Genomic DNA, 15722 nt, shown 5'->3' with positions numbered 1-15722 from the left:
AGAGGTTACATTACCATAATTAATCTTCACCACTACATGACTACAATTTTATGACCTAGCAGGTTTATCATTAATTTAAGCAAACCTTAGATGGACGTTCATGTGGAAATTATTTATTCTTCCTTGTGCATACACCGAATTAGTAGTTGCGCAATATGCGACTTTTTTCTAAAGTTTCAAATATAATTCAATTACATGATAAATTAATATACTTTGGTGTATACATAATTCTAGCGCGTTTGCCCATATATTTTTTTTTTTAACTTTTTAGGAAATTTTTTATTTTTTCAGAATTAATGTTTGGTCATGAAATTTCATATTTCACTTTTAGGTTGAATTTTGGAATTTTTCGAAATTTGGGAAACTCCAAGAAACTGTTTTTCAAAAATTAACTTCAAATCACTTACAATAATTCGAAAACAGCTCTAAATTGTATTTATGTCCGAGCACAACTCTAATTTTCAAATACCATTTTTACTTTGATTTTTTTTTTCTCGCAATTTCACAACTCATGTCCAAACGCCCACGAAATCTCTTATCACCCGTTGACACCATCTATCGAAGCAAGTTGTCATAGAAGGTCGACAAAACATATCAACTTCATCTTGTTTGGGGTGGAAACAAAGTTCGACATACAAAGTAGACCAGAAAAAAATAGTTACTTATAAGGAGTTGAATATTCTTAATGGCGTACGGCTTTTTGGGAAAAATTGTGTGCTTGATTTAAAGCGGACAGTATTGTGAGTACGTGATTTTTGCCCTATATGAATTACTCCCATAAATTCAAAACAAAATAATTTCTTTTCATTATTTGCAATTTTTGTGGATTTTGTGGTATTTTCGGTTAATTGTTTGCATTTTGTTTGTACATTTTTAATTAGTAAAAAATACAAAAATATGTTGCATTTGCATTTAGGGTTAATTTTACATTTTAGGATTAATTAAAAAATTAATTATTGCACAAAAATGAAGGAAAATCACAAAAAAATAGTTCACTTTGTATTTTAATCGTTACTTTTCGAATTTATCATAGTTTTCTTTTAAATTAGGACTTAATTAATTTTTGAGAAAGCAATTAGTTTAGTTTTGGAATTAAATCAGGTTTTTCTATTTTTATTTGTATTTAATAAAAATCTGAAAATCCAAAAAGAAAAGAAAAAAAAAAGAAAATGAAAAGAAACAAAGGGTCTTAATAAGGGACTGGGCTTTTCCATCAAAATTCGTCCAGCCCCAAACAGTTACACCTGATACCCGGTCAAATTGCCCCCACACCCGCCCCAGATCCGAGTCCGACCCGGTCCAAACCCCCTAGTACCCTAAAACGACGTTGTTTCGGTGAGCTTGATCTGAGCCGTCTATGTTTTCTAATCCAACGGCTGGGAAGTGGGTTGGGGTTAGCATATATCTGTCCGAATTAAGCCCACCTCCCCCCCCCCCCATCTCTCATCTCTCCCATTCACTCCCTTAGAGACGGAAAATCCTACCCGTCACCCCTTTTCTCCACAACCTAGAAGTCTGGCGGCGCGGCCCTAAACAGCCCCAATCCTCACAAAATTAACACCATAGAGCCCCCTCGACCCCCTCTTCCCAAATCTCAAACCAGTTCCTTTCAAATCCCCTTGGAACTTCTCGAATCTTGATTTGAAGAGAAGAACCCTAAATCCCAAAATCCGAATCATCGAGTGTTTGAAGATTTGAGGTCGAAATTAGCTTCAGTTGTGTGTATTCGCTTGAGAACACACGATTGAGGCCTATTTCGGTCAAAAATCGAAAGTTCGAAGGTCAAAGTTCAAGGTTCGTTCAGGCTGTTTCCTTATGTATTTTACCTCTCCTTTCCTTCTTTCATTTTTTTTCTTCTTCTTTTCTTCTTTTGTTTTAGGTCTTAGTCTTCGTCTTCTCACCTCATCTTATCTGGATTATTTGTTCTTATTTTTGTTTAAATCTTTTCCGCTTGCATGTTATGATTTAGTTGAATAGGTGAAGTTTTCTTTTGTTGATTATTTCAGTTGTGTTATGTTTTAACAGTAATTAAAAAAAAGAGAAAGGAGTAAAGCAATTTCAGGCCTCTCTTTTGAAACCTCATATCCGACCCATTTAAGATTGAGGTTTAAAACTTGGCTTGAACATCAATTAAACCCAAAAGGAATGGGGTCTAGCTCAGACCCATTCACTTGGGTCATTTGGACTGGGGGTCTGTTTGGCTGGGAGGGTAAATAACCAGGCCTCGAGGGGTAGTTTAGGAAATTGGGGAAGGGAATCTTGAGTGTAACTGTTTGGGAAGCTTCTAGGAAGCTAGGGAGGGGACTGCTTTACAAAAATAAAATTTAAACTAGGGGTGTTTAAGCAAAAATGAAAATCAGGGAGGGACTAGAAGTGCAAAGGAAAACTTTTGGGTCTGCCCTATTTGCTGGCCGATATAGGCATTCTTACTTGCCTTAAAAGGCAAGGATGAAGAACTAAAAAAAATAGAGAAATAAGGACGGCTACAGTGGTACTGCCCCATTGATTCCGATTTTGAAATTTCAACTTGTTAAGGCAATCTGTGGTTCATTCAAGTGTGATAAATGGCCTGAGTCTGTTTCTTGTCGAAACGTCTGGGGCAGATTCTGTGTTTTAACCACTGTTTCATTGATTTTGAGTCAATTTCATTGAAAGTTGGTTGAATCTGGGTTGTTGTTTGACTAAAACTGATTTCTGGGCTGTTGTACATCATTTCCTAAGTTTGAAATTGGGTTGCTGATCACCTCTTGCTGCTTAATTCTGCTTTACTGCTGTTGCTGATCCTTTACCTTTGTTTCCTCTCATTCCCAGGTACATTCTCGAGTCCTTGCAATGGAAATGTAAATGTTGAAAGAAAGATGTGTTTCAATGTACAATTTCAGCTCCCTTTCCAAAGTCTGATCTTAGAATTCTTGTTAGATGTCTGCAATTTTTATTGAATTTGGTGTTGTCACATAGTAGCTTATAACTATAAACGTTGGAGTTTCATTCTTAGCAGCTTCATGTATATTTGAATGAACTTCCAGCTTGGTAGTAAGAGTCTGATGGCATAATATAGTCGTGTTTGACAATAGCTTCATGTCTAAGCCCTTAAAGACGCTAAAATGATATTGTTTGGTGCGATTGGGAAGTGGTGCAGAAAATAGGATGTTTAGATAATTGATGAATGATTGAAAGCAAGCACGATTATTTGATCAGAGTTTCGGTGAATACGAATTTATAGTGTTGCAATGGTTATTACTTGAATGTGCTTGACTTAAAACGGTTTGGCTGGAGGGTCATTCTAATTCTGTAAGGCATACTGTCAGTTCTAAGAGGGGCTCATGGTTTTTCTTTTAACCTTTTGTCTTGTTTGTGAAGATTCTAATCAATCACCTGGCGGCATTAGTTTCTGGTTTGCAAATACGAAATTCCTCCCCCTCTTTGTTTCCATTCTCATTTCTATGCCTATATTAGTTTTGTGCGCTCCTTTGATTAATGTTTTCCTTGTCGTTGTACTCTTCTAATCAGTAATGTTATCCTGTTATCATCACATGTTGAATTCTGTTTGTTTTTTGTTATTCTATGGGTTCGATACACGACCCGTTTAATATTCGACTTGAGCTTGCCATGAGAGCTGGGCCCTCCGCTTGGGCTCAAATGAAAATTGTTGCGGAGCCCAGCACCCTGCGCCATGGTAATTCCATTGGGCCATTGGGCCTCGTTTCAGGCCATGTCAAATTCCGGAATTGGTATAAAATGGACCTCACTTAGTCTTAATTTTAGATTCCCTTTTAATTAAAACTATGGCTCCTTTGGTTTTTCTAATTAGCAGGTCCTTGTAGTTAATTGAGGCGTGCCATCCGAAACAAATAATTTATGGCCCTCCGAACTTTAGTATGAATTCCTTTTAAGAATTGGAATCGAGGTGATTCGCGCCAAATAAAATCTCAATTGCGTGGCCTTCACTTAATTATTCCTTTTAAAATTCCTAGAATTCGAGGCGTACCGTTTAGCAAATTTTCATGGCCCTCGCAAAGTTAACAACGCGTTAGTTGCTTTTAGGCGCGTTATTTAGTAATTTTACCTTCTTGAACTTGGGTACGCATTTCATGTGACCCAAATCCAAATCCTAAAACGTTGAATAAAATGTGTTCCGGATTGCAGGTGCATTTCATGTGGCGCGATCCAAAGACATGTTTTAAACGACGTTCAATCTCCCTTAAAAATTGAATAAAAGCGGTTAAAGGTTAAAATTTGCACATAGGTTCATAATTGTTTAAAATAAGATAAGTTAGCTAAATATAATAGTTGAGCGACCGTGCTAGAACCACGGAACTCGGGAATGCCTAACACCTTCTCCCGAGTTAACAAAATTCCTTACTCGGATTTCTGGTTCGCGGACTGTTAAACAGAGTCAAGCTTTTTCCTCGATTCGGGATTCAACCGATGACTTAGGATACCATAAATCTCCCAAGTGGCGACTCTGAATCTTTAATTGCAATAATCTCGTTTCGATTGTCCTTTAATTGGGAAAACTCCTATATACATCCTTCCGAGGGTGTAAGTAAAAAAAGGAGGTGTGACAAGTATAACACAAGGTTAAGAATATCTTCAGACTGTTTTAGCCCAACGACTGGTATCAAAGTTAATAATAATTTGGCGGAACTATGGAGATGGCAGAGTGTGGCATGGGGGGTCGACTTAGTTCCTTTGCATGTCTACGGGGCTTATGATCATTATCTGTAGCTTGAAAGATGCATACAAAGCCTTTCCTCTAGGCCTTATTGGTGACCATAAATTACTCAGATCATGTGGGTGACACATAGTAATCTTCAAATTAGCCCATAAATGATAATAGGTCATATGAAACTTAGTTCAAGAGGGAAAATTGTTGGGCGTGGGACAAATAGAAAATAAAAAAAAAACTGCTTATAAGGAATTGGAACTTGATCTAAAGCGGACAATGTTACACAAGGTAAAAGATATCCTCAGACCGTTTTAAAGCAACAAATCTTCCCTCTATGGCACATCTATTTTCTCCTACTATTAACAGCTTGTTTGGATGGTTGTTACATATTGTATTGTACCGTATTGTTACTTTAAATACGATGTTTGTTTTGATTATTACTTAAATTTTATTATATCATATCGTTAAATCCATTGTTACGTAACACTGAAATGTATCACTTTATGTAATGACCAATTTGGTGTGGTCGCGTTGTTACTGTATCTTTTCTCTCAATCTCATCCTTCATTATTATTAAATAATTTTATTTTATCATTTACCCTACTTTTTTTATAGTAATTTTACCCTGTATCATAACTTCTTTATAATATTGTAAGTTTATTCTTCATACTGATGGTGCGTGACATCATTAAATGATGGCAAACGAAATAATCTATCGAAACATTGTATTCATCAAATGATACAGTATAATAAAATACAGTATGATAATATGATATATTATGAATCAATAGGTAACAACCATCCAAACAAACTGTAAATAAAACTAGAAAAAGTATAGTTTCTATTGATATATATTTGAATGAAAGGGTAGTTCGTGGTTGGCAGCCACTGACCACGTGCACAAGGGAGACTCAATAGCACGAGGCCTAAAGCAAAACTTCAATAAGAGGCCTTATTTTTTTATATAAAAGAAAAAAATAATTTCACTTAAATTCTATATTTCTAGTTTTTCTTATGCAGAGTTATTAATAATTTAATTTAAGTCATTTAATTTCTCTTGAGATATACTTTCTAATTTAAGGTTTTTATTGTTTGCTAAAAATTTGTCAATGGCACATTGGGGGAGTATATTATAGTTTCAACTTTTTTTGAGTTATATATGAATTAATAATCGAATTCTTTCTCAATTTATGGTCTAGAGAGTGATTCCCAAAAAGACGTTTTTTCTCAATTTATGATCAATAATTTAATCTTACTTTTATATTATGAAAATCTACACTTTCTCATTTAAAACACTAAATATTCTTTTAAAAATAAATTAATATATAACCTATTAGAAAAATTTGGGGCCCCAAAAATTATGAGGCCCAAAGCAACTGCTTTAGCAGCCTTACCCTTGGGCCGGCATTGTTCCTCACACGACAAACTCAAGTAGATAATTTTTCTCCTACCCATTTGCCTCTTTTTTATTCCAATGTAACAACTTTTTTGCATTGGATTATCAACAATTCATCAAGTCAGACAACATAATTCCTCCATGTTTATAGCAAAATATCTAATTTTGGTTACCTCCTGCCCTTAAGCCACTAAATACGCTATTCAGTTACACTATTTTATTTCTCTCTCTACTTTGATACATGCCATTCAGTGTAGGGTCTGCTGAAGGTGAAAAGACGCCGGTAACAACGAGTTTGGCTATGATACAAGACTTGAAATTGTCTGAGAAGATGAGCGAAAGAAGAAGGAACTGATGCTCTGAGGACTGATGTTGACGGAGAGAAAAAAGCGAAGAAGGAAGTTGTTTTGAAGGGAAAGTGAAGTAGGGCTGTCTCTGAAAGTTTTAGAGGCAACGGTGAGGGAACAAGCATACTCCCTAACTGCTCTTCTCCGTCGGATCGCTGCCTTAGAATCTTCCCTCCACCGTATCTCTTCTAGTTCTCATCTTTCTCGTCATTCCCTACGCGATGTTGCAGCGCGTATTATTCAAACGCACTTCAGAGCCTTCCTTGCTCATAGATCGAGAACCCTCCGGCAGCTAAAACAGCTGGCTTTCATTGTATTCATTGTCTTTTTTTTTTCATTGTAATTCAATGTATCTCGGTGTATTCCATGTATTTCATTGTATTCACTGTCTTTTTTTTTCATTGTATTTCAATGTATCCCTCTGTATTCTATATATTTCATTGTATTCACTGTCTCGCTATATGCCATGAATTTATTCATATGTTTTTTTAAAATTAATATAATTTATGTATTCAGATGTATTATATAATTTCTCTAAAGATTGCTATGTTTTTGGGGTATTTTTCGGTTGAGAATCTTTTTTATAACTGAAAATACAAAATTTGTGTGTTATAATTGAATTTGTTGAGTTATATTATGAGTCTATTATGTTAATTGATTCACTTTCCGTTTAAAAATAGTGTAATCCCTTATTTTACGCCTTGAATACAGTTGAATACAATAATTTATCCAACTATAATCACATGTTTCACGCCATGAAAACAGTTGAATACACTCGAATACAACAACTGATTAGTTGCACTTCCCTGATTCACGCCTATTTTTGCTACTGTATTCATGAATACAGTAGCTTAAATACATCTTATAACAACAGAAAAGGTATCTACAATCCATAATATAGCAAATGGTATCTATAGATAGCTAATTACCACTAAAAAATAGTGTTTTATGAAAATTTCTCTATTTCTATTAGACTAGGTGGAAATGGCCCATGCCAGCTCGGGCCCAACATGTATCTAGTTTTATTTTTTAATTGCGATGACGATAGTAGATAAAATACTCTTATATTGAAATCAAAATTTTGGGAGAAATTTAAAAATAGCCAGATTTACAACTGGTCGTTCAAAAATAGCCCAATTTTAAAAGTAATCGAAATTTAGCCACTTTTCATGTAAAGAAAAATCTGAGCGAAAACACTGTTCAAAACCCGGAAAATACGCCAGTATATTATACTGGAGTTCCAGCAAGTATAATTGTCCAATATAATATACTGGAGTTTGGAGCACCGAAGCTCCAATCTCCCGTATATTATACTGGAGTCAGCAAAGTATACCGGTCCAGCATAATATGCTGGAGTTCGTACACAAATGCACCCGAACTCCAGTATATTATACGGGACCGGTCTCTGTTGCAGCAAAATAGTGGCTATTTTTCATTGACTTCGTAAACGGTGGCTATTTTTGATTGACCAGTCCGAAAACTGGCTATACCGTGCTATTTATTCCAAAATTGATGACCATAATCCAGAAGTCTTTTATACTATATGAGCCTAATTTTGCTCTTCTATTTACTGTATATGTAAAAAAAAACAATGCTCTTTCAACTCCACTGTTCTCTTTTTCAACTTGGATGTAATTGCGCAAATTGAAAGCTACAGAGCAAAATGATAAAGTCTCCACAGTAGATATTGCCAAGGTTACCAAATTCAAAATGATCTATGAAATCTTTTTTCTAGTTAGCATAAATCAACAATCCAAAGGGTAATAAACAAAAGAAAACTTATCAAGTTAAAATTAACTAAAGAACCATGGACCTTACAAATTTTAATGTTCAAAGTAGACAAACACCATCTATTGCAAAGAATAAGAAGTTATAAATTTTTTGACTTGTATTGAGCTGTCATTCCAATACCATTTTGAACAACAAAAAGGTAATCTTTTCCTTCTAAAATTTTTAGAGACCTCTTGCTAGAGTAAGCAAATTTGTATACTTTTTGATAAGGTTAGAGATAAACTAAGTGTACGTGGAACATAGTCAGTGAAAAAATTTCAGATAGTATTGTACTCTTGAGATTTCTTATGTATTCGGTTTGAACTCTTGACTCTATATTATCTGATTGTGGGAGTTGGAATTGTGTATCGCCATTTTGGCGTATGTTGGTTACTGTATCCGCTATTTATGATAACTTAATCTTATTATATTATGTTATGATGATTGAATGTTGTTAGTGTGATTAGCTTACCTAGTATCAAAGGTTAGGTATCATCATGATCTTTGGTGAGATTTTGGATCGTAACATTTATGTTTAAGGTATTATTTTAATAAAATATAATGCTTTTAAACTTTTGAAATTTTTATTCAAATATTGTTCTTAGTGGTTATGTTTTAAGTTTATTTAATATAAATTAAAAATCTTATTTAAAACTTGAAGTTTGTAATATTTTATTCGTTAAGTTTGATGTTTAATTTATTTATTATAATTTAGAAGTTTCATACCACTCAAATAAAAATTATATTATATTTGTTAAATTATAAAATAAAAATAAAATTTACAAACCCGACTTGACAGGGTATTCTTAAGCCCGACCTGTTCCAGATCAAATTTAGCCCCCAAAGACCGGGACCAATTGAGCCGGATACCAGACCAGTACAAAGACCGGCCATGCTATTTTTTCCGGTCCGGTCCCCCACATTAACACCCTTTTGTCGGAACTAGTAGTCAGAAAAGAGCATTTTGTTTTTTCAATTTGTTTGGCTATTTCCTTGTTTGTCAGTTGCAAAAGTTTGGTACATTTTTGTACTTCGAAACATTAGTTTTAAATATCTCATTTAGACTTTTATAGCCATACAATTGCTAAAGCATATTTAAGACCACTATCAGAAGTTCTTATAGCATGTTTAAAACCTTATGTTTTGGAAGTCTTTATTGTCTTTCTTCTTGAACTTTAAGCCAAGTCAAACTGTACCAAATAAATTAGAGAACATAGTGTCTTATAAAATATAAGCTGATTATAAAACATCGATAGAGATGATCAAGAATGACATGTAGCATAATTAAATAAATATATAAAATTGGGTTACAGTGCAGCAACTTTATTGCTGGGAAACCACAGATACAACTAAAATAAAATAAAAGAATCTTATTCTTACTGTATATTTAATAAACCTACACCAATGTATTGTAAATGTATATCTGTTTTAAAATTGGAAAACAGAAGTTTTACAAAGTATTTGGTAAAAACTGAAGAAAAGGCTAAAAGAATGAATGTGGTTAGGAATTATTCAGGAAGACTGTTTGCAAGAGCTTAAAACGGAGTCCTCAAGAAATTGGGTAAGCTGTAAAGTATATAATTCAGGATCATTTCTGAAATGATCAACATGAGGTGTAGAAATGAAGTTGCAAGCTCTAACGTTGCGACCAATGCTTCGTTGCTCCTCTACAAAGGACTCAACAGAAATCGCAGGAATCACTCTGTCTGCACTGCTGTATATGTACAATTGTGGGCAACTTGGTTGCCGGGATGTCAATAGATCCAGAACATCAGAAAGTCTCCTGCAATTTCATCCAAAGATCAATGGAAGTACATAGAGGGAACTATTTTTGGTACTTGCTACACATACTAATTACAATCCATTGGAAAGTGGACATGACATCGACAAGGTCTACTTCATAGGTGAGTACAAAGACGAAAAGTAGATACAATTTTGGTACTTCTATTAAATACTGCAGGCTTAAAAATATTTTATCACAACCACTCGCAGAAAAAGGCACTTATAGAAACAGAAATTATTTCAAGAGATGTCCTTACCTATTTACGGCGGGAAGGTTCAAAACCACCTCAAAGAACTTCTCCAGTACTACTAGCAAAGCTGCTTCAGTTACTGCAGGCGTAGCATCCGAAGAAGTTTTGGTTTCTATTGTCACATCCGCATCTTTGTTGTTTATAGTCATGATGCGTTTGGTTGCAACACTATTCTTCTTCAAAAAGGCAGCAGAGAATCCAGAAGCCCATACCTTGACACAAAAAATGAGAACTTGCTTGTGTTAATTTCAACTTATCAAATCAAAGCTCCATGCGCCCAAAATATGATTTAACATTTATTAAATACTACACAAGTACCACCTCCCCTCCCTCGAAACTCCACAGCTGACCCCCAGCCGCGAAGGGGTGAAAAAGACCAAAGCAAGAATGAGAGGGCATAGAAAGATGAAATTTCTAAATAACTTCCACATTATCAAGTTTAAGAATATCTTTTGCCAAGCAACCAACATAGTTTTAAGGCCTAAGACAGAAGAAAGCAACAAGATTAAATTAAGAGAACAATCGGTCCTGATTACAGTACAAATTAAGCAATCTTCAGAATAGCTAGACCGTAATATGTATACGGCACTTGTAATACTTATCTGATAAAAGGATGATATAATTGGATTTCAATAGAAAAATACGGTTTTTAACAATTATTTTAAACTTCATAATTAAACTACACATGTAGAAAGACTCTTTCTAGCACTTGCATGAAAAAGAAATCATATGATGGCAATTTCAGAGACAGCAATACCTGTGGATCTGGAGCAGCTACAGGAGCAGAATCAACAATACAACCTTTGATCCTTGTCATTAAAGCAGGATCTTGTTTTTGAAACTTCTCCAAAATGACACCATAACTATAAAGCCAAGAATAAAATAACTCAATCAGTAATTAACAGACAAGTTTTAAGAAAAACACATATACTTTTGTTTCTAAGTCGATTATTATCAAACAGTACTCACGTTAACCATCCTGTGTTACTGAAAGTGTGGAAGACCAAGTTCTTTCCATGCTCTTCTTCCAACCAATCAGCAAGATGGTTCACAAGCAGTTCTATATCCTGCTCTGCCTTTCCCCCGACTTGATAGCTAAGAATCTCAGACATTGGGAAAGTAAATGTAATGACATGATATCCTCTTGAGGAATACCAGTCTGCATATCTCTTTAGATGCTTCTGTTTTGCACCTAACCATCCCAACAATACTACCACAGTCCTAGACTTTACTGATGAACAATCATAATTCCCTGATATATCAACAACATTTGGCTCCGGTAAATGCCATTTATACAACACCTCTGAAGGCGAAGAAGGAACTGTAGAAGTATATGTTGATGGATTTGCAGACTTAGTCAATGCTGCTAATTGATAAAAATTGACCAACACAGAAGAAATTCCTATGGAAGAACACGAAAGATTTGAAACAGAACTAGAACTGTAACTGGCGCTGGGACTTGGAACACTTATGTTAGGCACAGGAACGCGTATTCTGTTGACAAAGGACAAATTGGCAAGCTTAGATACGGATATCTGAGACACCCATGATGTTTTCTTTTCTTGCAATGCTTCAGAAGAAGAATTCTCTATTGATTTTGAGGGCCAAAATTTTTCATGAAGATCAGTAGATACAGAAGTTATAGCGACTGCAGATGCCGCAACTATCGGTCTTTGGAGGATTCCAGAAAACGAAGCCATGATGATATACAGCCTTCCCAAATTTGCATACCAATATCAGACAACCCTCATACAAACAACAATAATTTTCCTGCAAGACACTAAACCATGGCCCAAAAATAAGAAATGGTTTTTTCAATCAACAAAATTCAAAAGAAAGTTGAATGGTAGACATGATACCTCTTTTATTTAAGTTGGTCTTATGTTTTTCTGGGAGGAAATAGGGCTGCCAATATATTTTGACAGCCCCACCAACAACTCTATATAACTGTCACCTGCATCAAATTCCTTTAATAATCAAATTTTGTGTTGTTAAGGCGTGTGCTGTCACAAAAATCAGGTGATTAATAAGGCACAGATGAATACCAAAAGGTCAATGACAGAACACCTTTTCAAATTTTATTAACCCGAGCCCAACTCACTATTTGCTTCTAATTCTTTTCCTAACTAGGAATGAAGTTATTAGGGACAGGGTAGGAGAAGCAGCCATGGAAGACAAGTTGCGGGAATCGAGGTTGCGATGGTTTGGGCATGTGAGGAGGAGAGACATAGATGGCCAAGCCAGGAAGTGTGAGAGGTGGACTATGGCGGGCTTGAGGAAGGGTAGGGGTAGGCCAAAGAAGTATTGGGGAGAGGTGATTAGGCACGACATGTCAGTGCTTCACCTAATCAAGGACATGACTAGCGATAGGAAGGTGTGAAGGTGGACGATTAAGGTGGTGGGTTGACTGGTAGTTGTGAGTTTCTCCTAAGGTTACCAATAGTACTAGAATATTCTTGTTGTCGGTTGAAAGATACTTTCTTCTTGTTTGTTATTATATCTAGTACTTAGCAGCAAGTTCAGTATTTTTGTGAATTGCTACTGGAAATTGCTGCTCCCTAATTGTTACTATTTGATGCTACCTTTTTTTTTCTCGACTTTTACTAGAATTATTGCTCCCTGATTGATACTATTTGATGCTACTATTTTCCCCCCTTTGCCTGATCGCCCTTTGTCTCCTTCTTGTTTCTTTCTTCCCCTATTTCTTCTTCTTCTCTCGTCTCTTCCTCTCCACACTTTCTTGAGACGAAGGTCTATCGTAAACAACCTCTCTACCTCCTGGATAGGGGGTAGGGTAAGGTCTGCATAAACGTTACCCTCCCAGACCTCACATCTAGGATTATAGCGGGTATGTTGTTGTTGTTATTGTTGTCGTCTTTTCCTAATTAACCAACGCAACAGGTTACATTAAACCACAACTTTTATCTAAGCATAAAGGTTATAAAATTAAAAAACGGCAACATATTCATAGAGGCAGAACTTCATTCATTCACATACAATTGCACAAAGACATCAAAATTCACAGTATTAATCAAGAACAAATTAAGAAATGGACCTTTATGCCAAAGATCTAAGAAGCCTGGAACCGAAAACCCGGAAAAATACCTCGACGAACCTCGACTGGAATGCGGACCTCGAGCTGCGGGTGCGAAATCGGACCTTTCCCCTAATTTTCTTTCGTTGCCCTCTGTTTTTGCTCTCTGCCCCCTCCCCCTCTATATTATATATATTTATTTATATACAAAATAAATTCTCCGGTCCAAAATTATGCTTGGGCAAAAAAGAAAAGAAGGGATTCAAAACGTGTGGACCCCGTTTGACTCTCCTATGTCCAGATAAGAGAATTGAAATAATGAATTAATTTTGTGTGTGTGTGTGTGTTGGCGTGAAAAAATGGGGTGCAGTTGGAGTTTGTTAAGGTTGAGGGTTAGTGTTATCGAAGGAAAAAAGGATCAAAATAACTCTAAGGTCCGTTGGGGTGCAATCGAAGAAAAAATAAAAATAATTAATAATTATAAGTATGGATAACAATTATATGAATAAAGAAACTAAAAAAAATTATGATAAAAGTAAAATATTAATTATTTAGTATCGTATTTTCAGGATTACACTCATTAGAAAGAAAAAAAATGACTTAGAGTCTTGTGTGGACCCTTTTTGATTCTCCTATGTCCAGATAAAATAATTGAAATAATGTATTAATTGTGTGTGAGAGAAATGGGGTGCAGGTGGAGTTTCTTAAGGTCGGAGTGGAAAGAATTTTTTCTTATAAATTAACTTTTTTTTTTCTCAAACAATAAATAAAAGAAATGTCCATTAGAAATCATAACAAAATGAAAAAAAAAGAACGTTTCCTTCGTTTCTTGTCCTGATACATTTTCCTTTTGCTTTTTTCCATTTTTTCTTTTCTGTTATCTTCCTCTCTTTTTTTCATTTTTTTTTTCTAAAAATGAAATAAAAAAAATAGCTTCACAAAATATTAGGTTATCTAGGAATAACATAAAATATTAAAAAGATAAATAAAGATATTATATTAAAGAAATTTAACTCAACATTTACTAAAAGCCTACAACTTAAAAATCACTCTAAACTAAGTAAGAATATTTTGAAACTTTTCATTTTATCTTTTGAAAACAAAATGTCAAGACTATTAATATCTTACAAATTCATGGAAAGTAAGATAAATTAAAAGTAACTCGATAAAATATCAATTAACTAAAATAAAGGAAAATATTTTTATAATTTTTATTTTTAAGATAAAAATAAAGCAAAAGGTTAAAATTAGTCAAAATAGTAATATTATACCCCTACAAATGCCCGTTCAAGGGACCTAGAATTGCCACCAAGTTATAAACTTTTAATTGAAAAATCTGATAACATGTGGCTCCTCAGAATTCCTAACAACTGATAACCGGAGAAGCATTAGATATGAAAACATCATAATTTTTTCACAGACATTTTTCTAACGGACTAATTAAACAATTCTTGAAGATTTAATATAAGTAAATTGACGTCCAGGACAATTTAGTCTCTTCACGCAGTGTGATGATCAACCTCTTTGTGATGTTTTTTTTTTATGACCGAGAAATCCGTCTGGGGCTGATCCTTTGGATCAATTGCGGCCTTCGAAATTCGGTGGATAATCGGCCCGCCCCTCTACCCTTCTCCACTTAAATACCAAGCTTTGCTTTGCATAATGTGAGGACTTGAAGCTGTGACCTAAGACACAAATCCACCACCCTTTATCACTTGAGCTAGGCCCGAGGGTTTTGATGATAAGGAGAGCTCAAAATGCTCATAAAAGTTTTCAAATGATATAGGTTTCACAAAGTCACTAATTCTAGTTAACTCGTCCTGATCTCTATCCAAAATAATTACCCTAATTCATCTTATCGTGATAGATTTTAAAGGAGCACAAAATTTTAATTCAACATCCGGATATCAAAGCATTAAGCAATACCTAAAAAGTCATGTTGCTGCACTAACAAAATTCAAGATCAAGCTCAAAAACCATATTAATCGGAATACTCCAATTAACTTTCTTCACGAGAGTTTTGCACAATCACACCTAGAGATTTTTCTTCTACAACCCCAAAAGGTCAAAGACAACCTTAAGTGCTTTTTTTATACGTTAATTTTTCATACGATCATTTTTTTTTTTTGCACTAAGTAGTTGATAATAAAGACAAAATTCATCAAAGAGACATGATGCTTATGCAAATTAGGCACAATTACTAATATGTACCTAAAATCTCTAGCGATAAATTATAATCAAAATAATTTGAAACTAACTAATACACCCCAAATTGTGATTTCTAATAAACAATAAAGCAACACCGGAGAAAACCCAAAAGAGAAAAGTAAAAGCGAGAAAGCATAAATTAAGCAAGGAGAAAATTAATTGATAACAATATGCAGAGGCGAATCTAGGATTTTAATAACATGGGTGCACCACTTAAAAGGAGAAAAAAAAAAGTATTAAGTGGGATTTAATCTCTAATCCTCTA

At 34.7% G+C, this 15722-nt stretch overlaps 1 protein-coding gene across 6 annotated transcripts; it reads right to left on the bottom strand.

Annotated features, from left to right (window-relative positions):
- Positions 1–9441: 9441 nt before the first annotated feature.
- Positions 9442–13451, bottom strand: LOC107786611 (uncharacterized). Of its 6 annotated transcripts, none has more exons than XM_016608120.2 (6): positions 13321–13451; positions 12075–12169; positions 11185–11995; positions 10973–11078; positions 10222–10427; positions 9442–9965 (listed from the first exon to the last, which is right to left on the bottom strand). In XM_016608120.2, the coding sequence occupies exons 3-6, from the start codon at positions 11913–11915 to the stop codon at positions 9695–9697; spliced, it is 1314 nt and encodes a 437-aa protein (XP_016463606.1). In that variant the 5' UTR covers positions 11916–11995; positions 12075–12169; positions 13321–13451; the 3' UTR covers positions 9442–9694. The 6 variants fall into 6 exon arrangements, with proteins under 6 accessions (XP_016463606.1, XP_016463609.1, XP_016463605.1 ...); XM_016608123.2 differs by having other exon boundaries at positions 11185–11985; XM_016608119.2 differs by having other exon boundaries at positions 13271–13435.
- Between the last annotated feature and the right edge of the window lie 2271 nt (positions 13452–15722).

This window comes from Nicotiana tabacum, chromosome 1 (assembly GCF_000715075.1).
Source record: "Nicotiana tabacum cultivar K326 chromosome 1, ASM71507v2, whole genome shotgun sequence".
Taxonomy (NCBI): Eukaryota; Viridiplantae; Streptophyta; class Magnoliopsida; order Solanales; family Solanaceae; genus Nicotiana; species Nicotiana tabacum.
The sequence above is the reverse complement of the archived record's forward strand: the minus strand, read 5'-3'. Positions and strand labels throughout refer to the sequence as shown.

Excerpts from the sequence above, each read along its gene's own strand:
- LOC107786611 (XM_016608120.2), bottom strand. The coding sequence starts at position 11,915 with ATGGCTTCGTTTTCTGGAATCCTCCAAAGACCGATAGTTGCGGCATCT. Across the intron at positions 11,079-11,184 it reads AGTAACACAGGATGGTTAAC|TTATGGTGTCATTTTGGAGA; the intron begins GTGAGTACTGTT and ends TTGGCTTTATAG. Across the intron at positions 10,428-10,972 it reads TAGCTGCTCCAGATCCACAG|GTATGGGCTTCTGGATTCTC; the intron begins GTATTGCTGTCT and ends TTTTGTGTCAAG.